At 56.2% G+C, this 23,383-nt stretch overlaps 1 protein-coding gene across 3 annotated transcripts in view; it reads right to left on the reverse strand.

Annotated features, from left to right (window-relative positions):
• RADIL (Rap associating with DIL domain) overlaps positions 1–23,383 on the reverse strand; it is a 67,016-nt gene that overhangs the window by 16,035 nt on the left and 27,598 nt on the right. For all 3 annotated transcript variants that reach the window (XM_042921076.1, XM_042921075.1, XM_042921077.1), the window contains exons 3-5: positions 7,250–7,482; positions 4,960–5,598; positions 2,879–2,916 (exon numbers count right to left, since the gene is read on the reverse strand). In XM_042921076.1, coding sequence (XP_042777010.1) covers positions 2,879–2,916; positions 4,960–5,598; positions 7,250–7,482 — 910 coding nt within the window. The remainder of the gene's footprint in view (positions 1–2,878; positions 2,917–4,959; positions 5,599–7,249; positions 7,483–23,383) is intronic.

Below are 23,383 nucleotides of genomic sequence, written 5' to 3' on the forward strand. Positions count from 1 at the left end.
TCAAGAGTCACATGCTCCACCTAACGGAGCCAGCCAGGCACCCGTGATCTAATTTTCTTTAATCCACATGGGAAGCATCTCGAGGGGAAATTATCACTTGGCAACAAAATCGAAAGCGTTTTGGTTAATACAAATTTAAGAAATTCAAATATTGTTCCGAATAATTAACGAATCAAAGAGAAACTTAAAACAGAAATTATGCAAGAATAGGAAACGATAAAGACCTTCGCGGAATAGAAATCGAAGAAAACGTAAGCAGAAACGACAAAATTGGCCCTTTTAAACAGACGACAACAGACGAATCCCTGGGAAGATAATTCGAAGGGAGGGAAGAGGAAGGAGATACAACCAATGTAAATGCTGGGATAGTACTACAGATACACGAGACGTGAAAACTCCAAAGAGAACAGAACGAACAACTTTATTCCGGTAACTTTGAAAACGAAAGTAAAAATTACCAAAATCATTGTAAGCAGAACCAGAAAACTAGATATGCCAATAATCACCGAAGAAATGGATTCAGCAAAACCGGGCTGTCTAGACACTCTTACAGGGAAGTACTTCGTACTTTGAGCAAACCTGTGAGAGCTGAGTCCACACCTCAGACAAACCACTGCAGGGACCTGAAGACACACAGGGTGGCCCGGTTCAGTCTCTGCGAACCCTGTTATTACAGACAAAGGCAACGAATAAAAAATCACAGATTAATATGACCTGTGAATTCAGGTGGAAAACCCTCATTAAAACATCAACCACCTGAACCTCGCCCTCCTAAAAACTCAGCCATCACAAAGGGTTTACTCCCAGGGATTCAGCCGCGGTCCAGAAAACTTGGTAACGCAGCACCCACATTCGTGCGTTCCCCGAAAAAAAAGGCGTGCTGATCACAGGGGCAGCAAAAGCGTGTAGTGAAAGTCCACAGTCGTTCGAAATTGAAACAGAACCACCCCGCACAAAGCTCTGACACCCGTGAGGCAAAATGTTAATGTGAAATTCAGGTATGGATTCTTCGGTGGTTAACAGTCTGTGCTTTTCTATATTTTGGAAGTGATTCCTAATTTTAATTTTTTTAAACGTTTATTTATTTTTGACAGAGAAACAGAGCGTGACTAGGGAAGCAGCAGAGAGAGAGACACACACACAGAATCCGAAGCAGGTTCCAGCCTCCAAGCTGTCAGCACAAGAGCCCGATGCGGGGCCTGAACTCACAGACCACGAGATCATGACCTGAGCCGAAGTCGGACGCTCAACCAACTGAGCCACCCAGGTGCCCTGATTCGTAATTTTTTAAAAAGGAGGTAGAAGGAGCAATCCCTGCCAATGGACACAGGCATTTTTTGGCCCTAACAACACAAGTTCTGGAACCTAAAATGGGCATGAGCTGCTGCAGGGAAGGCCTTGGTTCCCCCGTGAGCAGGGTGCCACAGCACAGGCACCGATGTGGGAGGCGGCACTGAGGAGGGAAGGGGCAGCACGAGCCCCTGAAACCTCAGCTCCATCACCTCCACACCCCACCCCTGCCCCGGAAGCCCGGCTGTCCCGGAGCAAAGCAAGGGGCTGGGGGTGAGGCCGCCACACCTGTCACCGGGCCCCCAAGGCCAGCCCCTCACATGGGAAACCTACGCGATACAGGCCGCCTAGTACACTAGGCCCGTGCTGTTCCCTCCGGCGCGGGTGAGCCAGCCACCACCCTCTGATGCCGGACTCCCCCGTGGGGCCCGGGCCATGCTGAGCGCTGCCCCGGTGAGCTGGGCGGCAGGGCCGGGCCTCCCCGTGCAGCCTCACGCCTCAGAGGCACATCGCTCATCAGCAAACACTTCCGCAGAAGTCGCTCCAGCTTCCCGATGTCAACGGGAGCCAGAGAGCGCGCGCCGACGAGTGCCAGGAACCCTGTGCTCAACTTCCGGCTCGGGTGGGACCGCTGGGCCACTCCAGACCTATGCTGCTCCTGACCCAGGCTTGCATCCCTCCCTTCGAAGGGGGGCGGTGACGACCGCTCCTTTCCCTTCCGGGGACCACGGAGGACGCCTGAGCAGACATGTACCGCCAACGGCACGCTTGACAGATGGTCTTTATAGCAGAGGCATCAACGGGAGTGAACCAACGTGTGACTTAAGGTCCCGTGTGCCCTTCCCTGACGACGGGCAGTGACCAGCCCCCTCAACGTGGCTCTCCTTTGGGGTGTTACCACGTGTCCGTTCCTTGGCCGGACGGCTTCGCTGCGGACTTTACGTGCGGGTGCCCTGTCTGCTCCACACGGGTTTCAGATTCCGACACACGCACGGAGCACATAGTGCGTTCACTCTCACCGTCGCCAAGCGTCCGCCGTACAAACGCACGGCCCTCTGCCCACCTGGTCACTTACAAACAAGGCCTTGAGAGCACACCTCCTGCCCTCCGTGGTGCCAGCTCGGGAGCGGGACTATTGGGTCGCAGCGTATACACGTCTTCGCTGTTAATGCCAAATAGCTTCCCAAGTCCCAGCAGTGCTGTGAACATAAACAGCGCTCTCTGGGAAAACAGACGTGGGAGAACAGAAACGTGCCTCCTTCTCTCAAAATCAGGGTTGCACAACTTCCTGAGGCGGCAGGTTCGCTTTGGCACAGTCATCGGGGAAGTGAGGGCACGACAAGGCTGCAGAGGGGACCTCGCCCCCTCGGTCTTACAGGTGCTCTGGAGAAACTCCCCGAATACAGTGCTTCCTGGGGTGGTGAGCGCAGAAATGGCAACAGCCACTCTGAGGCAGAAGGACAGTCGGACGGCAGCACACAGCTGACCCCGGAGACGTCAGCGGCCCCCCCAGGCTCCACAGGGAGGTGCAAGTCTGCTGGGGAACTAGCTCCCTAAGGGACAGGTGCAACGGCTGGGCCATACTTACAGGTGCGCCTGCTTCTCCGCCAGTTCTTTGGTTTTCTCCTACAATCAGAGACAAAAAAATCAAGCATGAGAAAAGACAGGACAGCACAGGACGTGCTCAGCGAGGACGCCACTAAACGCCCAGCACGCCGTCCGCGTAAAAACACGGCACTACTGTGCGGACTGTTTACTCGAAGCTGCGCCGGAAAGGCCAGTTTTCCATGTGATGTGACCTCTCTTCGTTCCATTGCCGAATATGACCTGCGTGCTTCCTATAACAGAGATCATTTACAACCATCTAGCTGACTTAACAAGCGGCCCTTTCAGAATCAGTAAAGCAGCTCAGGCATCTTACAGACGCCAGAATGAAGATTCTATGCGCACTCGTACCGTCCAGCTTAACACATGCGCTTTTCGACGTCGGCCACGGCAACAGGTGGATGGCTGTATGGAGTGTTCACAGACGCATTTAAACGTCCCGACGGGGACACGGGTTAGCCAACATCCTCCGTCACTTTTAACTGAGAAGTTATTCTTGCTTTAGTAGCAAGCGGTCATCTGACAGAGCAGAGATCCACTCGTTCTAAGACGTGCTCGCCCACCTCTAGTGGCGGAAGACAGACGGCTCTTGCTGCCGACAGACAAATGAACGACGAAAACGTACGGGGCTCTCGCCAGACCAGGGCTGAGGTGTGTGGACAGACGGGGGAAGCAGGCAGGGTGTAGCCCGGATTCTGACTCCCTCGTGAGCCCCCGACCCTGGATAAGGTAGTTCACCTCCACGAGCCTCGGCTTCCACGCCCGTACGGCGGGGGACAAGGCTAATCCCAGGAGCACCTCCGACAGCCACGGGCGGCACTCGGGCTCAGGCTGGCAGACGGCTCCCCGGCCGCCTCTATGCTCCATCACAAGCCAAGTCACACCCTCCTGGCCTCGGTTTCCTCAGCGGGGCGTGGGGTACGGCTCCCGCGTCGTAGCGTCTGACTTACTAGCGTCTGGCCCAGAGCAGGCTTAGGACAGGACAGCGAACTGTGTAGAAACTCACAACCCCTGAGCCTCAGGCCCCGGTCACCACAGGCCCTAGTGTGCTCAGGCTGATGTACCTCATGGACTTCACCTGGCCCGCACGGACCGCACTTGACCGTGCACTTGGCCGCACGGAGGGAAGCGACCACACCAGGGCCATACCAACATCAATCCACGTGGGAACCGTCAGAGGTGGCCTCGGATAGCCACAATGCACGAGGATTACTTGTACAAACCTTGGGAGGTGACAACCCATGTTGGCTTTTGCTTTTAAAAGGTTTCAATTATTTTAAACGTGCATTTTAATCTGAAATATCCATCCAGTTTCTGCAGAGCCAGAGTGAGCTGGGCCAAGATATACGGGCGTCTCTTTGGGAGACCGTGTGTAACTACCGGTCAGGCTTTGGGTCCTGGAGGGGCAGGAAGAGGTGAGGGGCCCTGAGTTCTGGACCCAGGCCACCCGCAGCAGCGCTTGCCCTGGCCCTGCAGGGATGCCTGGCAGTACCCGGAGCCGCCTCCGTGAGGGCAGGGGAGCCACTGGCAGGCGGCGGGCAGAGCCCAGGAATGTGAACCAGCCTCTGACGGGGCACAGGCTGGCCCCACACCTCTGCCCAAAGGTGGGTGGTCTCGAGACCCTAAGGGAGTCAAGCTTTTCGGTGTCCAAGAGTCGACCCGCCCCGGGCCCCCAGCCCCGAGCTGACAAGGGCTCCATAGCCGAGGGCTGGCCGAGGTCCGAACTGCCCCAGGCAAACAGCACAGGTCACTCAGGCCTAATGGGCATCCAGGGCTCAGGGGCACGTCACGGCTGGGCTGGGCCTGGGGGACGGACGTGGGACCAGAGGGCACGATGCTGTGGCCAGCCCCCGCCTCCCCCCCCCCCCCCCCCCCGCCGCCTGCCCCAAGGACAAAATGCCACAGTGGGATGCTCCGGGCTCCCTAGGTGTGGACAGGCAGTAAAGCTGGCCTTCGGTCAGAGGAGGGACTCGTGACATCCCCCAGGCACCCACAGCCCACACCCAGCTCCGCCCCCAGCCAACGGGCCCCCCGACCACAGCAAAAGGCAGCCCCGTGACTGACCCAGACCGTCTCTCGGATTGCCTTGGCCATCTTGAGCAGGAGCGGCCCAAATGAGCCGGGCTCCAGGCGGGTAGCCGAGTGCTGGACGCAGAGGCAGAGGAGGAAGGCGGGGGCCAGCTTGTGGCCGTCCCCGCCAGGCTCGACCAGCGTCATGATCCTCTGCAGCAGCGCGTCCTCCACCTCGGGCTCGAACTCCAGGTGCAGCGGCCTCGGCCGGGGGAAGGCGGCGCGCGTGGAGCCGGAGCGGGGGGTGCCCCGGGCCCGGAGCGCGGCCCCGCACATCCTGCAGCTTCGCGGCCCAGCCCGCAGCCGGGCCAGGGCCTGGGCGGGCAGGGGCTGGGCTTGCGCCGGGTCCTTGAACAGCAGCAGGTAGTAGAGGCCGAGGGAGAGCAGGTCCCCGTGGCGCAGCACCACGGCCCGGCCCCCCACCTCCGAGAAGTTGACGGACACGGGCGCCCCGGGGACGGGCTCCAGGACCAGCCTGTTCCCTGGCCTCTCTGGGCCCGGAGGCCGGTGCCTGCGGATGGTGCAGTGCAAGGGCAGGATGTCCGGGGCCGAGAGGCTGACGCTGGGCTTGCTGGAGGGGGTCCTCTGGCCCACCGTGTGCTGCTCCCGGTTGAGCAGGTACACCAGGCTGTCCTGAAACGCAAACGCAAGACTTCAAGGGCGGGACACCACCTCGGGCAAACCCCTAGGGGGAAGAAACGAAAAGGTGGCCCGGCTCCAGGTGGCCAGCTCGCCATCCTGGGCCCCCCTGCCCCGGAGCCCTTCCTAACCTGCTGCCTGCCACCCGCCCGCCCCCCACTGGGCACCCACGGTCCCCGCGGGAGGAGGGCTTCCCGGGGCAGCCTCCAGGGCACACCGGACACCCCGGGAGGACTCCAGCTGCGAGACGCCAGAGGCCCGACGGGGCCGAGCTGGGCACGGACACTGGCTTAGAGGCACAGCCACGTGCCGCCGGGCCCCGGCGTGACCTGTGCCGAGCTGTGCGCCAGCACCCTCCTCTGCGGCCCCGGCTTCGCGAAGGCCCACGACTTCTCACGAGACAGAACAGGGACAGGACTGTAGCCTCTCCCGGAACCTGATGCGACGCTACCGTAAGAAAAACTCCCCAAGAGAAAACGTAGGAGTCCGTGTCTCCTACAGCAACGTGCCTTACAGGAGTGCAGAACGGAGGACACCAACCTCAAGGAGGGGCCGGCGCCCCAAGGCGCTCACGACATCCGGCCCGTGCTGGTGTGTGCCACGATGGGCCCCCGACGCTGGCCTGCGTGTGCGCGGGGCCCACCAGGCGTGCCCCCAACTTACCTTCCCCTCGTTCACAAGCTGAAAATCACAGGCGGGACGGAGACTTAACATACAGCGTGCACAAAGGCACGACCGCGAAGTACACGGGTGCCAAGAAAACCCTCGCCTCTAAAGCTTCACGGCCACCCTCTCTCCCCACCTGTTTCTCGAGGAAACTCTTCCCCGACCTCTAGGTGCAGCGTCAGCAGAGGACTCCTTCCTCTGAGCTGCCGCCCTCGTGCTGGAGCACACGCCCCGGGAAAGCCTCCCCCGGAACCCTCGTCTGGCCTCTCGTCAATTCCTATTGCTGGCACAGCGCGAGGCCCGGTTTGGGGTCGCTAAGACCTGAGCGCCGCCAGCCCCACCGCTGCACGGCGGGCACCGGGACGGAGCCGGGCAAATCGGCATGAGCCAGAGAGCAGGAAGGGAGAGCCTACGGTGCGGTGCGGAGCGGGGACGAGGAACCTCGGAGGGCCACACCCCTCCGGCCAGGGCTCCCACAGAAGTGGTGGGACATGCGGGCCGGGGACAGGTGGCTCATCTCCCTGCCTCCTCGGGGAAAGCTCGCGGTACAGTCGAGGCTGTACGCCACAACAGCTGTTGGCCAAGCAGCCACCGTCGTCTGGACAAGTGGGCAGACCCGTGTCGGGGACCCCAAAGGCACGGCAGGGCACGGCCCGAAACACACACGGAAGGGGCAGACAAGCAGCACCGAGAGGCCCGGCACCGGGTGAGCCCTCTCCCCCGCTGCTTCCTCCTGGAGCCCAGACATAGAATGCCTGGAAACACAGCACAGAGGAAGCCTCCACTTCCCCCAGAATCCAGGACGGCCCTGCGTGGTGGTCCCCGCCACCCCGTTTCTCCAGCCTCCTCAGCACCCGAGCGCCCGGAGCCGCAGGAGCTCCCAGCCGACGCGGCTAACGGCGAGGAGGCCGTCCGCCGCGACGACGCCCGGCGGGCGCTCGGTCAGCTCAGGGCGGCGGGGCTGCGGGGGGCGGCTCACATGCTGCTGGCTGTAGCCCTGCAGAAGCAGCAGGTGGGGCGACTCGTACAGGGAGTAGCGCATGGCGTCCGGGCCACGGTCCTCGGCGCCCTGGGCGGTGGCCGAGCTCAGGCTGGTCTCGCTGACGGTGCGGCGCAGCCGGGATGTGGGGGGGCTCTGGGCGGCGCCCGGAGCCAGGGCCGGGGTCCCCTTGGCGCGGCTCCGCTGCAGCCTCCGGGCTTGGGCGTTTATCCCTGAAACGGAAGCAACACGGTTAGGTAAACAGAGCCTCCGGGCCCTTCTGCAATCAGACGTCCTGGGTCCCCTTCTAACGCTGGTCAGTCGCTGTTTTGTCAACTGCTATAGAGGAGACCGCGAGACTCGTGGGGCCGGGGCACCTCCGAGGCTCCCCGAGAGAAGACAGGCCGGCCGTCCAAGTCCAGAGATGCCCATGGGAACCCAGTGACCCACCTGGACCAGCCACCCGGCAGCCCTCCCCTCAGGACGCCAAACCCACTGCCACCTTCACTTCCCCTGGGCCACCTAGGGGCTTGTCCCTAAAGCCCTGCCAGGTCACCCGTGTGTGTGTGTGTGTGTGTGTGTGTGTGTGTGTGTGTGTGTACGGCCAGGCTCCTGCGGGTGTGTATGTATGGGGGGATGCCTCTGTGTGTGTGTGTGTGTATGTGTGCGGGGGGGGGGGGGAGGGCGCGTGCGGGTGTGGGGGGGGAGGGCACGTGCGGGAGGGAGGGCGTGTGCGGGTGTGTGGGGGGAGGGCACGTGCGGGAGGGAGGGCGTGTGTGCAGGGGGTAGGGTGCGTGGGCGTGTGTGCGGGGGGGGGGGGGGGGACGCGTGCGGGGCAGAAGGCGCGTGCATGTGCAGGAGAGGAGGGCGCGTGTGCGGGAGGGGAGTGTGTGGGGGGGAGGGCGTGTGTGTGTGGGGGGAGGGCGTGTGTGTGTGGGGGGAGGGCTGTGTGCGGGGGGGGGGGGGAGGGAGGGCTGTGTGCGGGGGGGAGGGCGTGTGGGGGGGGGGAGGGCGTGTATGCGGGGGGGGGAGGGCACGTGCGTGTGTGCGGGGGGGGAGGGCGCGTGCGGAGGACGGAGGGCGCGTGCGTGTGTGCAGGGAAAGGAGAGCTTGTGCGGTAGTGGGAGGGCGCGTGCGTGGGGGGGAGGGCACGTGCGTGTGCGGGGGGAAGGGCGTGCGTGCGGGGGGGGGGGGGACAGACAGCGCGTGCGTGCTGTAGGGAGAGGGCGCATGCAGGGGGGAAGGCGCATGCGTGTGGGGGGGAGGGCACGTGCTGGTGTGTGCAGTGGGGGGAGGGCGCGTGTGGGGGGGAGGGTGAGTGCATGTGTGTGTGTGTGTGTGTGTGCAGGGAGGGCGCGTGCGTGTGTGCGGGGGGGGGGGGGGGAGGGCGCTGTGCGTGGGGGGAGGGTGCGTGCGTGGGGGGAGGGCGTTGGGGGGGAGGGCTCCTGCGTGTGTGTGCAGGGGGAGGGCGCGTGTGCGGGGGGGAGGGCGCGTGTGCGGGGGACGGAGGGCGCGTGTGCGGGGGACGGAGGGCGCGTGCGTGTGTGCAGGGAAAGGAGAGCTTGTGCATGCGTGGGGGAGGGCGCGTGCGTGGGGGGAGGGCGCGTGTGTGCGGGGGGGAGGGCGCGTGCGTGTGCGGGGGGGACGGAGAGCGCGTGCGTGCTGTAGGGAGAGGGCACATGCAGGGGGGAAGGTGCATGCGTGTGTGGGGGGGAGGGCACGTGCTGGTGTATGCGGTGGGGGGAGGGCGTGTGTGGGGGGAGGGTGAGGGCGTGTGTGGGGGGAGGGTGAGTGCGTGTGTGTGTGTGTGTGTGCGCAGGGAGGGCGCGTGCGTGTGTGCGGGGGGGGGGAGGGCACGTGCGTGTGTGCGGAGTGGGGGAAGGCGCTGGGGGGGGGTTGCGTGCGCGGGGGCTGCCTACGTGTGCGCGAGGGGACGGTGCATGTGCACCGGAGTGTGTGCTGTGATTAGTTGAGACAAGAAATATTCACAACCTCCTTCCCCCCCCCCCCGGTTTACAAGGAGGAAGCAGTCTGTGTGCCCTCGACCCCCCAGTCCCCTGAGCTGGCTGGTCTCTGTGTAGAGCAGCACGGCTGCTCCTTTCCGAGGCTACCCCCGCCCCTGACACGGCCAGGTCCGAAAGCACACACATGCACACAAACATGCGTGCAAACACACGCACGTGCCCACACACTCACTCGTGCACCTGCGCCCCCTCCGCCACCAAAGACTCTTCTACACACAGGAGGCACTCGCAACGAACGCTGCTGGAAAGCTAAGAAGCCAACTGGAGCCCAGGAGGCCAGTGAGCAGAGCTGACCCCGGCGCTTTCTTTCTGAGCCCTCTCCCGACTCCCCCCCCCCCCCCCACCACAGCCCACCCGCCCCCACTTGGAGCCTGCCTTCCTACAACGTTCCAGGCACACCAGGCGGAGCCTGAGGAAGTGAGGCAGGCCGGCCGGAGCGAGGGTGCCGCCTTACCCGAGAGCGGCCCTTCCAGGACGAAGCCTGCTTCTCTGCACCCGCAAGAGGCCGGGTCTGCGGGAGGCCAGGCCGGCGGTGCAGCCGGAGCCGCAGTGCGAGGCCGTCCGCCCGGCGCCCGCTGCTCCTCCGTGCCTGCTGCAGAGCCAGCGACTGGCAGGCAAGAGCGGTCGGGCAGAGGGGGAGGTGGGGCGGGGGAGCGGGGGAGCAGCGGGTCAGGGGCAGGCGGGGATGGGGAGAGCAGGCCGGAGGAGACAGGGAGGGCAGAGGGGGAGGGAGGCAGGGGGGGAGGAAGGGGGGGAGGCAGGGGGGTGGGAGGGGCAGAAGGACCTGGGGGCCAGGAGGGGCAGGGAGCACAGGGGCGGGGGGGGGGGGGGGGGGGGGGGGGGGGGGGGGCTGGTGGGCACCGGTGGAAGCCAGCTCCTCCCCCCACCTGCCCTGCCCCCCTGCTCCTCTTAGCACCACAGACCCCAGGGCTTGTGGCAGCACTCGCACAACCGCACAACTAGGAAGAAGAAACGTTTAAAAACCAATCCAAAATGATGCAGCCGCCAAGCTCTTCCTCCATCCAGGGTTAGGGTCGACAGCCCAGGGCCCAGGGCCGGCTTCCCTGGCCTCGCTGCAGAAGGGAGCGCTTCCTGCTACGGTGCAACTGAGCTCAGTGGGGCCAGAGGTTCTGGCCCGATTCCAGAGGTCTGAGGGACACCCAGGAGTCTGTACTCTGTAAAAGCGCCCACAAGGTTCTGGACCACTGCTGCCAAGGCACTCCCCCTCCACTGTCCGCCTGCACACAGACCCTCCTGGGCAGTTTCAAATACTGCAGCGTGGTCTGGCCTCCGGGTCTCCTCACTGGGTCCGGGGGCGGCCACAGGAGTGTTGAAGGGTGGGGGCTGAGGAACGCCGGCTCGGAGTCTGTCAGGGGTGAAGCGCCCATGGCCGGGAGGACCCTCGCACCTGCGCGGACGCGACCCCGACACGACCCCACACACGCCGTGCTCACGGCACGACCAGGAGAACCCTCGCACGTGCATGGACATCTGTGCAAGGACGGCCACTGGACAGGCCACACGACCTCCGTGGGAGCTATGTGTTCACAGGATGAAGGTGCCACGGGGGAAAAGCGGGAGCCAAGTATGCACCCGAGGAGGGTGGAAAACCAGTTTAACACTTAAGGTACGAGGCCATTTCTTTACACACTTAAAAAGCACATAAAACATCATTGAAGGGACACCTGGGCAGGTAGGTCCATTGAGCATCCGACTTGGGTTTGGGTCACGATGTCTCAGTTCATGAGATTGAGCCCCACAACCAGCTCTACGATAACAGACTAGAGCCTGCTTGGGATTCTCCGTCTTCCTCTCTCCGCTCCCGCTTGCTCTGTCTCAAAATAAACTTTAGAAAAAAATGGGGGGTGGGGGCGCCTGGGTGGCTCAGTCACTTAAGCATCTGACTTCGGCTCAGGCCACGATCTCACGATTTCGGAGTTCAAGCCCTGCGTCGGGCTCTGTGCTGACAGCTCAGAGCCTGGAACCTACTTCGGATTCTGTGCCTCCCTCTCTCTCTGCCCCTTCCCGACTCCTGCTGTGTCTCTCTCTCTCAAAAATAAACATTTAAAAACAATTTTTTTAAAGAAAAGACCCACAGTCAATTCGAGAAATGGCTGTCATAGGTGGGGACAGAATGAGCCTGGGGATATATATAATACAAAGAACATAATGGCTCGGAGTGTATTTTTATATATAACTTTGTATATATGCCGTGTCTTTTATATAAGAAAACTCCAAGTCAACATGAATAAATTGTACGTCAATTCTGGGCGTCAGTTACATCATTCTTTATACTTTTAGAATCATAAACACCTTGCAGGCACCCCCTCCCACCACCACCAGGCACATGACCACGGCCCCCTTGTGGCCCTAGGTGCAGTTCCGGGCTTGGCCCCATCCTCACAAGGCCACTAGAGGTGAAGACCAGCACCGTCCCCAGCGAGAGGCTCCGAGGAGGCCTGTGGCTCCCAGAGTGCTCACAGGGACAGTCACCTTCCCCTGCTGCCAGCTGATTTTAGTTCAGCTTTGCCATCATCAGATCCAGGCATCTGAGCACTATGCAAAACCAGGACAGATCTGCCCAACTTGGAAAGAAGGCCCTCACTTCTGGGTGGAGGGTGACAGGTGGCACACAGCTGGGCAGAGTCCTTGCAAACGTACCCCAGAAACCTTCAAAGACACGCGTGGCGTGGATCTGGCCTGCACAGCGTGGGCGTTTGCAGGGTGCTCGGGCCCGGGCCAGGTGTGATGTGGCCGAGAAGCAGAGAGGAAGGAGCCTGTGGTGCAGAGGCCGGCCGGGTCTGCAGCCTGATGGGGGGTGGGGGTGGGGGATGGCTGGGGTCTCTGCCACCAGCAAGGCCATCCCAGCAGCCCCGCCACCCCCAGGCGGGGATTTCACTCAGCAGAGGAGATCTAATGAAACAGACGGGCAATGGGGTCCATGCCCGTCACAGCACGGTACTCTAGGTGGAAGCTATTCATCCCACAAGAGTGCCAGGCCGTGCCCACGGGTGAAGGAGATGCCCTCCAAGGCTGGCGGGCCAGAATAGACCCCGTCTGCCACCACACTCCCCCCGCGATGGGCCGGGCGTGCCGATCCACACGTGTTCCTGCTACGGTGCAACTGAGCTCAGTGGGGCCAGAGGTTCTGGCCTGATTCCAGAGGTCTGAGGGACACCCAGGAGTCTGTACTTTGTAAAAGAGCCCAGAAGGTTCTGGACCACTGCTGGGAAGGCACTCCCCCTCCACCGTCCCCAGACAAAGCCCCTGGTGCAGAAATGCGCCGAGCGCTTGCTAAACTTACTTGAGTACCTACCCATTTAACTTGAGTTTCGGATTTCTAATTCTTTTCTCTAGGTAAGTGTTTGTTAGCTCCCAGAAAGGTGGCAGATATGGGGCTCCCCGTTCCACCCTTACATAGCTGCTCTGGTGAAAAAGCAGAAACACGGCCCAAGAGAAGTGGAAGCAGGGGTCCGGGTAGCCCGCCTGCGGAGGCCTCCTGCACCTCTGCCGGACACACGCGGGACCACCTTGCCCCGCCCCCCTCCCCAGGACACACGCGGGAACCATGGTGCCTCCCAACACTCGTTAATGCACACAGGCACCAGACTCAGAAGCCAAGCGACTACTTTCCTCATTTTAAGAGGACAAATCAACGCGAGGACATTCTGAAACGACAGGAATCACAAGTCAATCGCGGGCCCTGATGGGACACACAGAGTCCACTGTGCGTCTCCTGAACCCTTCGCTCTGACCCGGGAACTGGGAAGGGGCTCCTAACCTGCAGGAGGTGTGGCCGTGATAGGGACAGTGAGAGAAGGTAGAGATCGGCCACAATGGACGCGGTGACAGAAAGGAGCTCCGCGCGTCCCTTTCCTGGCCGCTGGCCCCAGCTAGCTCCCTCACCTGCCCAGAACTAAACCCACAAGCAGGTGGCTCTGCAGGACAGGAATCCGTGGTTTCCTCATCCCCTGGATCAGACGTTCCTGGGTGAGGCAGCCATCTGGGCAGGGGAGGAAGCGGCGTGGGGTACACCCTGGGCCGCAAACTCTTTTAAATGCAGCCCCTCTTCCCTCCACGTCGGGTTGGTGCAGACGTCCCCTCTGCCGGTGGAGAGGACAGGACTCTGTGCATACCAGGGGTGGCAAAATTAATTTTGAAAACAGTTGGTAGCTGTCACCGGAGCTCCGGCCACGGGCTGGATGCTGGCTCCAGGACAGCACTGGAAAGAAAAACACAGCTCTTTCCTGAACGTCACTAAGTTTAGGACAATAAATTTAACCTGTAGCTTTTTACCTCGGAATCCTGTTTGCTCTTCCCTCCGGGACTCAGAGTTTGAAACAATACGTACAACTTGGAAAATCTGTGTTGCCTACACCCACCACGCGTGCGCAGGGCTGGTGGTCTCTCAGATGTGGTTTTGATCGATGACTAAAGACTGATGGGGCAACGGAATGGTCCTGCGTAAGGGAATTTTATTAGAATTGGGGGAATTTGACTACTTTTAAGTGATCTCTAGTAAGTTGAGCATACACTGCTGAATACACTCTCCAGTAGCTGCTGCAAAATGCAGAGGGACACCTGCCTCGAGCAAGTCCGTTTTAACTGCAACACCCTTTTCTACTTTAGCAAAGACACAGAATGGAGCGCTCTGAGTTACCAAGCAATCCTTGAAGTTAACGTGAAGTTTTTTGTATTCGAAATGCACAAAAAAGAACTACTTACAGATAATTTGGTGAGCACCTGTCTACTGCCTGGCCAGCCTTACTCTGGGCATTTTGCATTTAATTCCACTTCATCAAACCCTATAAAGGGACTGCGGGTGGATGGGAATATGTTAGCCTAGCTTTACAGGACCAGTCTGACTACTGGCAAAGAAAATTCTAAACCAAATGTACATGGAGCACCACCCCCTTGGGAATAAGACGGGGATGCTTGCTATGACCACCTCCATTCAACGTTGGACTGGAGGTCCTGGCCAGTACAATTAAGGCAAGAAAAACAAATGAAAGTCCAAGAATTGAAAAGAAAGAAATAAGATTATAATTATTTTGCACACAATTTGACTGTGTTTATAGAGATCTCAAAAGAGGGGCACCTGGATGGCTCAGTCGGTTAAGTGTCCGACTTTGGCTCAGGTCATGATCTCGCGGTTCGTGAGTTCAAGCCCTGCATTGGGCTCTGTGCTATCAGCTCAGAGCCCGGAGCCTGCTTCAGATTCTGTGTCTCCCTCTCTCTCTGCCCCTTCCCAACTCGTACTCTGTGTGGGTCGCTCTCTCTCTCTCTCAAAACTAAATAAACATTAAATAAATAAAAGACACTGCAAAACACTCTATGGACAAGCAATCAGAACTAACAAGTGAATTTAGCAAGGTGACTAGACATGGTGAGTGTGCACGTTCACCATTTTCGTGTGGGAGAAACAGTGAGAAAAGGGTATGTCAAAGTAATGGTGCCATTTATAATCGTGTCAAAAAACACGAAACAACGAAGGAACAAGTCTACCCAAGATGTGCAGGACCCCAACACTGATAACTACAAAACGCCATGGACAGAAATTAAAGACCTAATGAATAGAAGGATACACCAAGTTGATGGACTGTAAAGGTATCCGTCCTCTCTAAACTGATGTATAAACTCAATGCGATCCCACATTGGAAGGGTCTCAGCAGATGTGTGTGTACAAATTAATAAGTGTATACGGCAATGCAAAGGGTATAAGGTAACCTTGAAGATCAATTGTGATGCGGGAAGACTCGAACTATCAGATAACAGCCTATTCTAAGCTACAGTAACTGAGAGAATGTGGTGGTGCTATAAGGACAGTAGACCATTGGAACAGAAACGAGAGTCCTGGAACAGAATCTCACATACGCAGAAAGGATGGTCTTCTCAGTAAATGATACCGGGTCAAATGCATCTCCATATGGAAAAAAAAAAAAAAAAATCATGACCCCTACCTCACACCATTCACAAAAATTAACTCCAGATGGACTATAGATCTAGCCGTGGAGATAGAACAATGAAGAATTTAAAAGAAAGCACAGGAACAGATCTTCACGGCCTCGGGCACACAGAGATTTCTTACATGGGGGGAAGGCGCCGCTCACAAAGGGAAGACCACCCACAGATGCTTCTGGGTGCACTGCAGAGGTTACAGACACTGACAAGTGCAACTCTTCAAGCGTGATACTTGCACTGGTCAGAGAACAAGGAAGTGTCTAGAGGGACCCTAAAATAATTTGACTCTTGCATACACGGGGTCAACCTAAAAATCAGGTCTAAAATTTAACTGTGTGGCTTGCTGAATAACAGTGAAAACTGAATTCACAGCCTCAGCAAGTTCCCCAGGTGAAAGTTTGGGAAAAACTTGCCCTGATGGGGAAAGAGCAGGACCCTAAACCCTGGAACAGTGCCATCAGGATGGGCTCCGACAAAGCTGTGCCACTTGAACCCCTGATCCAAGCTGAGCCTTACTTGCCAAGAGGAGCGGCCTGTCCTGCTGTGTCTGAAGGGACTGGCTTTCCCCGGCTCTAGGAACCTACAAGCTCCACGTGGGGGCCTCTTTCCCTGAACCGCTACCCCGGTGACCCTCAGCGCACTACTGAGCCCACGGGTGCCAAATTTGAGTGGCACCCAGAGCAAGAGTAAGACGGGCAGCAAGTCTGGGCTGCGGGCACGCTGCTCTGGCCCCGGGGAGCCGATACCCCCGGACTGCGCCAACGGGCCCGGGGCCAGCCTCAGCGGTTTGGAGCACACCTTCCGCTTTCCTTTAGAAACATCTCCTGACCCGTTACTGGGGCCCGATGGGAACTGGAGGTGACATCACAGGACGGCGCAGCCTGAGTTCCCGTCACCAACTGGTGTGGTTTCTGCTTCGCTGACTGGCCCAGTCATCGTATTAAGAACTTCTCTTCAAAACGTGTGAAGGCCAATTGCAGCGTAGGAGGGGATATTTGTGGTACAGCCCTCAGGAAAAGGGCCCGTCCCAAAATCACTAGGAACGGGACAGACGACCCAGCAGAGAAGCACGCGAGAGCTTCGAACAGATGCCGCAAAGAACATCCGAAACGGTGTTTAAACATACGAGAACGTGATTCGCTTCACTCATCATCAGATACGCAAACTAAAACCACAAATAACTGCTACACAACCGTGAGAGGGGCCATAGTGAAAAGACAGGCAGCACCAAGTGTGAGAGCGAAAACGGAAGTCACAACTCTTACACACTGGTGGTGGGCGTGTCAACAGGCACACGCACTTAGAGGAGAAACGGTTAGCAGTATCTCCTACACGAGCACATACGCACACTCACTGGCCCATCGACTGTACCCCCAGTTGTGCGCTTGACAGAAATGCACGCGTCACCACAAGACAGTCCCAAGTACGTTCACGGCAGCGTGATTCCTACTGAGCCCCAACTGGAACCCACCCAAGTGTCCGTCAAAAACTGAATGGGGACACAAGTTGGAGTGTTTTCATGTGAATGCACAATAGCATACAGCAATGATCATGAACTCTTCCATAACCAACAAAATCAGGGAATCTCTCAAAGGTGATAATAAGGCCAAGCACAAGAAGGTAGATATTACAGGATTCCATTTGTAGGAAATACAAAAAGAGGAAAAACCCAACTTTGGTGTTAGGAGTCAAGACAGTTGGGTCAGTGCCTCACGGTCAGGAGGGACCAGGAGGGAGCCCTGCTCGAGTCCCAGGAGCGCCCCGTCTCCTGACCTGGGTGCCTGCTGCACAGTCCACTCACTTTTTGAAGATTCACTGAGCTGCATACTTACAATCTGTGCACTTTTCTGTCTGTGTACTCTATTTCAATGACAAGTGTCCTTCTAAGAAAAGGAGCCCAGGTGTTGAGATTATCATACACAAAATATACAACCACACCTGCCCTGTGTAAAAAAGTAAAACACACCTTGAAATATGTGGAGAGAACAGTAAATTATAAACAGTGACGCCAGATTTCAAAAAGAACAAACTTCAAGTTGTAGAAATGAAAAATTCAGTAACAGAAACTATCGCTTCCATGTAATGTATCAGACATACGAAACATATCAGAAAGGAGAAGTGATGAACTCAAAGACCAGTCAGAAAAAATTACCCAGGAAGTGGTGCAAAGAGACAAGAAAGAGAAAACATATGAAAGGGGCTAAGAGACAGAGTGAGAAGGTCCGACGGGTTTAAAGACAGCTCCAGGAAGAGAGGTGTAAGAATGGCACAAAGGCAACATCTGACAAGAAAAGAGCTGAGAATTTTCTAGGACTGACTGAAGAATCCGGTTCACAGAGTCGTGACGTCCAATAAAAGAACGAAGAAAGACATCACAAGAAAACACATGAAAGTCTCCAACAAGACACAGGCGAACCAAATCCAGCAAGATAGGAAAAGGATGATACACCAAGAGCACGTGGGATTTATCCCAGGAGCACAAGGTTGATTTCACCTACGTAAATCAATCACTGTAATACAGCAAATCAATAGAATAAGACACCAAACCACACGAGCATCTCAGCAGACACAGTAGAGAGCTCAGGACGTGTGCGAGAGCTGAGGAAGGGTCTCAGGGAGTCCTTTTCCCAAAGACCAACGATACTCCAAACAGGTAAAGCGAAACCGTCGTGTAGGAGCAAACACGCGGGTGTTATCACTCAGAGAAAAGGGACCAGATGAGCATTAGGAAATCAGGACAGTGGTGGCTTGCGGGGGTGGGGGTGGGTGGCTGGGGCAGGGCGACCTGGGGCAGGCGACCATCCGTGACCACCCAAGAAAAGCAAGCGGGAAGCACAGGCGCTACGAGCATAGCTCAGCGGGCCGTGCTCGCTTCGCGATCTCCCTCCCACTGACCCTACAGCAGTCGCGCTCCACGCCCTTTCCCGCACACGGGCCCTTTCACAGCAGCAGCTACACGCACCCGGCCGCGGCCTCACGACCACACCGCCTTGCGTTTCTAGGGTGCAGGGGACGCGGCTTGGCCCGCAGAGGGGCCGGCCGGAGACACTGGGGACACCAGGAACCAGGAACACGGCGCAGAGACCACGCATGGTAACCATCTACACCAGTGATTCTGAAAGCCGGGCGCTGCCGGGACAAGTGGAGTCTTGCTGGCTCCTTCCTGGTCACTCGAAGGCTGTCCGAGGCGGGCAAGCGCCACCCGCACCCACCGCCGGCCCTGCAGCCTCCACGTGCCCCTGCGCCGTCTCCACAGCTCCGCCCAGAACGCTTCCTTCCTGAAAGCGACCCGGGGATTCGGTTCCCAGGCAAAATGCAAATGTCCCGAGCTCCCCAGCTTTCTCCCCACGTACCCAGGAAAACTTCAAAGGGAACAACGTCCCCCGGGGGGCCCTGTCCAGAGCAGCCCATTCCTCAAGCTGAGTCGTGGGTACACAAATAGTTCACGGTATTATTCTGTATCTGCTTTTCGTGGGCTTCAAGTATTTCACGATCAAGAGGAAAGCAGAGACAGGTACAGAATGAGAAATATAAACATTCATAAACATCCTAAAACCCGTTCGGCCTCACAAATACTACAGGAAACAACCTACAGGAGGGAGAGACGACGTCCCTCTTTCAAGTCAGTATTTCAAATGATGGAAACAGGTGATGGCTAAGATACGGAAATGGACGTCCTGCTGGTGGGACGGAAAGTGGCACCAATCTGCCCCCAGTTTTAAAAACAGCTATCGAGGGGCATCTGGGTGGCTCAGTCAGTTAAGCGCCCGACTTCGGCTCAGGTCATGATCTCACGGTCCCTGAGTTCAAGCCCCATGTCGGGCTCTGCACTGACAGCTCAGAGCCTGGAGCCTGCTTCAGTTTCTGTGTCTCGCTCTCTTGGTCCTTCCCCTGCTTGCTTGCTGTCTGTCTGTCTGTAGCTCTCTCTCAAAAATAAATAAGGCCTTTAAAAATTTAATAAAAAAATAAAAATAAAAAAAGCTATCGAGATATGCCAACTACACCAGTATTAAAGATATATCAGTACCCAAAATGTCCCATTCTTCCAGAAAGGAATGGTACTGTTAAGTTGCTGTCCTACAGAAATAATCAAAAAAGGAATCAAACATTTAGGTACAAGGATGTTTATTTACATAAGCATTATTTATACACCAAAAAATGGGAAATATTCTTCAAATCCAATAGGGAAACGATCAGGTGTACTCATTCAAATGGCATTAAAAATTACGTTCATAGGGGAGCCTGGGTGGCTCAGTTGGTTCAGCGTCCGACTCCTGGTTTTGGCTCAGGTCATGATCTCCTGGTTCGTGGATTCGAGCCCCGAGATGGGCTCTGCACTGACAGTGTGGAGCCTGCTTGGGATTCTCTCTCCCTCTCCCTCTGTCCCTCCCCGACTCACGTGTGTGTACTCCCTCTTTCAAAATAAATAAACATTAAAAGAAATTATGTTTATAGGGGCATCTGGGTGGCTCAGTCGGTTAAGGGTCCGACTCTTGGTTTCAGCTCAGGTCATGATCTCAAAGTTCATGAGTTCAAGTCCTGCATCAAGCTTTGTATGGACGGTGCAGAGCCTGCTTGGGATTCATTCTCTCTCTCTCTCTCTCTCTCTCTCTCTCTCTCTCTCTCCTCCCTTCTCCCTCTCTGACCCTCCCCCACTTGCATTCTAATAAACCTTAAAAAAAGAAAAAATTATATTCATAATATGAATAAATATACTAAGTTAAAGAAAATGGATGTAGGTTGATTTAAATTGCATAGGAAATCCAATAATAAGAAGAGACTGGAATAATAAGGGGACATTTTAGGTGATTTCTGTTCTCTTCTCTATACTCCCTATTTCCAAATTTTCAACAATGGGAATGTCATTTTTCTAAGTGGAGAGAAATGACATTTTAAAGCACTGACAGGACTGTTTCTGTGGTAAACCTTGGACCTTCTCACGTTAATTCGAGCCTCGGTCAGGAAAGAACATCCCCTCTCTAGAAGGAATCGCCTCATTAAGATAACGGGTAACCGAGTGGATAAAATGCTTAAGCCATTTGTTAGTCACAGAAAGAAACAGAGCCCCCAGGACTGCAGCAAAGCAAGAGCAGTGTGGCAGCAGAAGCAAGAACTTTCTGAACCCCAGGCCCTATCTGGTTCCCCCGACATGACGAGATGGCGCTGAGCCCTTTTGCAAGGGAGGACCGCGTGGCATGCACAGTGACAGCACACACAGACAAGAAAGACCTGGGGACCGCTTTCTGCTCTAGGCCCGCCAGGTGGGCATCCCCTGGGTCCAGCCGGAGAAGGCGATCCTCGTGCCAGAGCTGAGCGGTCTCAGGTTTAACCTTCCACTAGGAATCCTGACCCCAGAGAAGGGCTCACCCCCCTCCCCCACCACTGCTCTGGAATCAGGTCCCCACGTTGACCCCGCAGGTTGGAACAGGCAGTTGAGGAAACTGCTTTGCAAGTAGACCAAAACGACAAAGAGAAACTAGGAGACCGAAAAATCAGAAAAATAGATCCAGAACCTGAATAACAGAAGAGCCCGAAGAAATCGTCAAAGGAATAACATAATTTTTCAGAACGGAATTCTTAATTTTTCAGATCCTGAGTTTTTAGATTAAAATGGCCCATTAGAAGTCCAACACACAAGAGAGGTTAAAAACACACGAAGGGTCAAAATATGCAATTGGGTATAATCTGAATAAATATGGTAACGGATACAACCATAATTTTTTTAAATAAGAAGTTAAGACTCACACCAGAGTGGAAGCACACCCCTTCCAAGGCACACAGCCTGGCTCTTCCGAGAGAGGCTGGGAGGGAGCAGCACAGAGAAATGAGAGGTTTCCAGAAGGAGAAAAAAGCGACTGAACATGAGGGGTGAGGAAGCACAACGTCTAGCAGCTCCCCCGGGGGGCGCTGGAAGTTACTGGAAACAGACCAACACCTTCAAATTTCTAGGAAGAAAGTTGCTTTGATTCTAAAACTCCACACCCAGATCAACTATTAATCACGCGTTAAAGTAGGATAAAGATCTTTTTAGACATACAGGGTCTTGAGCAATTTTAATTCCCAGGTGCACTTTCTCAGGAAGCCACCGGGGAGAGACTCCACCAGGACGGGAGGGGGGGGGGGGGGGGGGGGGGGACCGAGAACGAGGAAGGGACAGCGAAAACCAGGGGCTCCTTCCCCAGAGAGACGCCAAGGGAATGACAGCTAAGAGCAGCCTTCAGGGGCAGCCAGCCCAGACTGAAGCGAGGCAGCGGACCCCAAAAACACTGGAATTGATAAAATGCACCATATAGCTGAGCATCCTGAAGCAGGACAATTGGCAGAGGGCTGGGGAAAACTGGATTCGTGAGAAGCACGGACAGAAAGAGAAAACAAACAACGATAACAGTAATTCACTTGCAAGAAACTAAAGGTGGGACCGCCAGGAAAAGTAACCCTTGTACAGACCCACCTTCAGTTGTGAAAAGCCACACCTGGCCGAAGCAACGTACACCCCGCTGCCTAATCCGGCCCCAGCCCCGTGCGCACCGAGAGCACGGGCCACCGGAGCTGGATGGTTTAACGAGGGCCATTCCCATCCCCATGGTGGGACATCCCTAGCTCCGCCCGAAATTTAACAAATCAAGTCACTGTAGGGTAAGCTTCTTGTTTTAAGCTTTGGAAATAAGTGACAAAAAAAAAAAAAAAAAAAAAAAATCATTCACAGATGAAAACGATTCCCTCGGAGGATCGCAAAAATCGGGAAGAAGCGCAGGCTGGGGCCTGGCGTGAGGCTTGGCTGTTTTTAATCAGTGACGGGAAGCTGTGCACCCATGTGACTTTGCTGAAAAGTAAACGTTCAATGTGCATCCTGTTGCATGAATGAACACGCACACGCAGGGGGGATACGTCATCCGTCCTCTACATTTTAAATCCCCGACGTTATCTGCATCTTTGAAACTGGAAAGCATCCCACATTCATATGGACGCCAGCCAGGTGGCGGCCGTGAGGTGGAAACTTGGTTGTTGTTCCCTCCGGGGGCGGGGCAGGGGGCAGGGGGCGGCGCTACAGTCTTTCAGTCGCTTAAGGATTACTTGAAGAGCCAACGTGACCGCTGGCTGCTGTGTGCGAACTCGCAGAATTTCATGCCCACGGCTGGGAAGAAAATCGCAGAGATGGGGCGCCTGGGTGGCGCAGTCGGTTAAGCGTCCGACTTCAGCCAGGTCACGATCTCGCGGTCCGTGAGTTCGAGCCCCGCGTCAGGCTCTGGGCTGATGGCTCGGAGCCTGGAGCCTGTTTCCGATTCTGTGTCTCCCTCTCTCTCTGCCCCTCCCCCGTTCATGCTCTGTCTCTCTCTGTCCCAAAAATAAATAAAAAACGTTGAAAAAAAAAATTTAAAAAAAAAAAAAAAAAAGAAAATCGCAGAGCTAACAGCGGAGCCTTCTCCTCAGAAAGGGTGCGCCCGCGTGTTCCCGAGGGCACGTGGGCGCGGACAGCCCGGAGTGGAGAAGGGGAATTAGACACTGGATTTATTTCACTCGTGTTTGTCTTCTCATGTATGCATGAAACTAAGAGAGATAAAAGTCCGTGATTAAATAAACCCTTACGTTTATGAGAGCTCTTCAGGGAAGTACAAAACTAAGAATCCTAAGCAATTATTAAGGCACGGTGTTCAATTTAACACTGATTTTTAGGTTAGTCGAAAGTAGGTACCGGCCATCTTGCAATTATTAACACATTCGGCGTTAATACATTATATATGGCAATAGGTTTTGCAAAAGTGTTCTTAATGATCCCAAAATATACATAGCACTCCATCCAGACCATGGAATATTCCATAATCCCTAAAACGAGTGAATGGGAACTCTGACAGATGTGGAGAGACCTCCCAAAGGAGTTTGGTAGGAAAACAATGTGGCCCCATTTCTAAAACAACAAACTTTGATCAAAGCCTGTGTGAGTACACGTTTGAGTAGGTGTACTCAGGCTTACCCAAGCGCAGGCAAACTAGACAAGGTCACTATGGTAGGCAGAATTCTCAAATGACCGCCCCCCACCCCCACCCCACGATCTCCGCTTCCTGGGATTACTCCCATGACTGTGTTCAAGGGCAAAGAGATTTTGCAGATGTAATTAAGGTTCCTGACGGGTTGATCTTACCATACAGAG

This window comes from Panthera leo, chromosome E3 (genome assembly GCF_018350215.1).
Source record: "Panthera leo isolate Ple1 chromosome E3, P.leo_Ple1_pat1.1, whole genome shotgun sequence".
NCBI lineage: Eukaryota > Metazoa > Chordata > Mammalia > Carnivora > Felidae > Panthera > Panthera leo.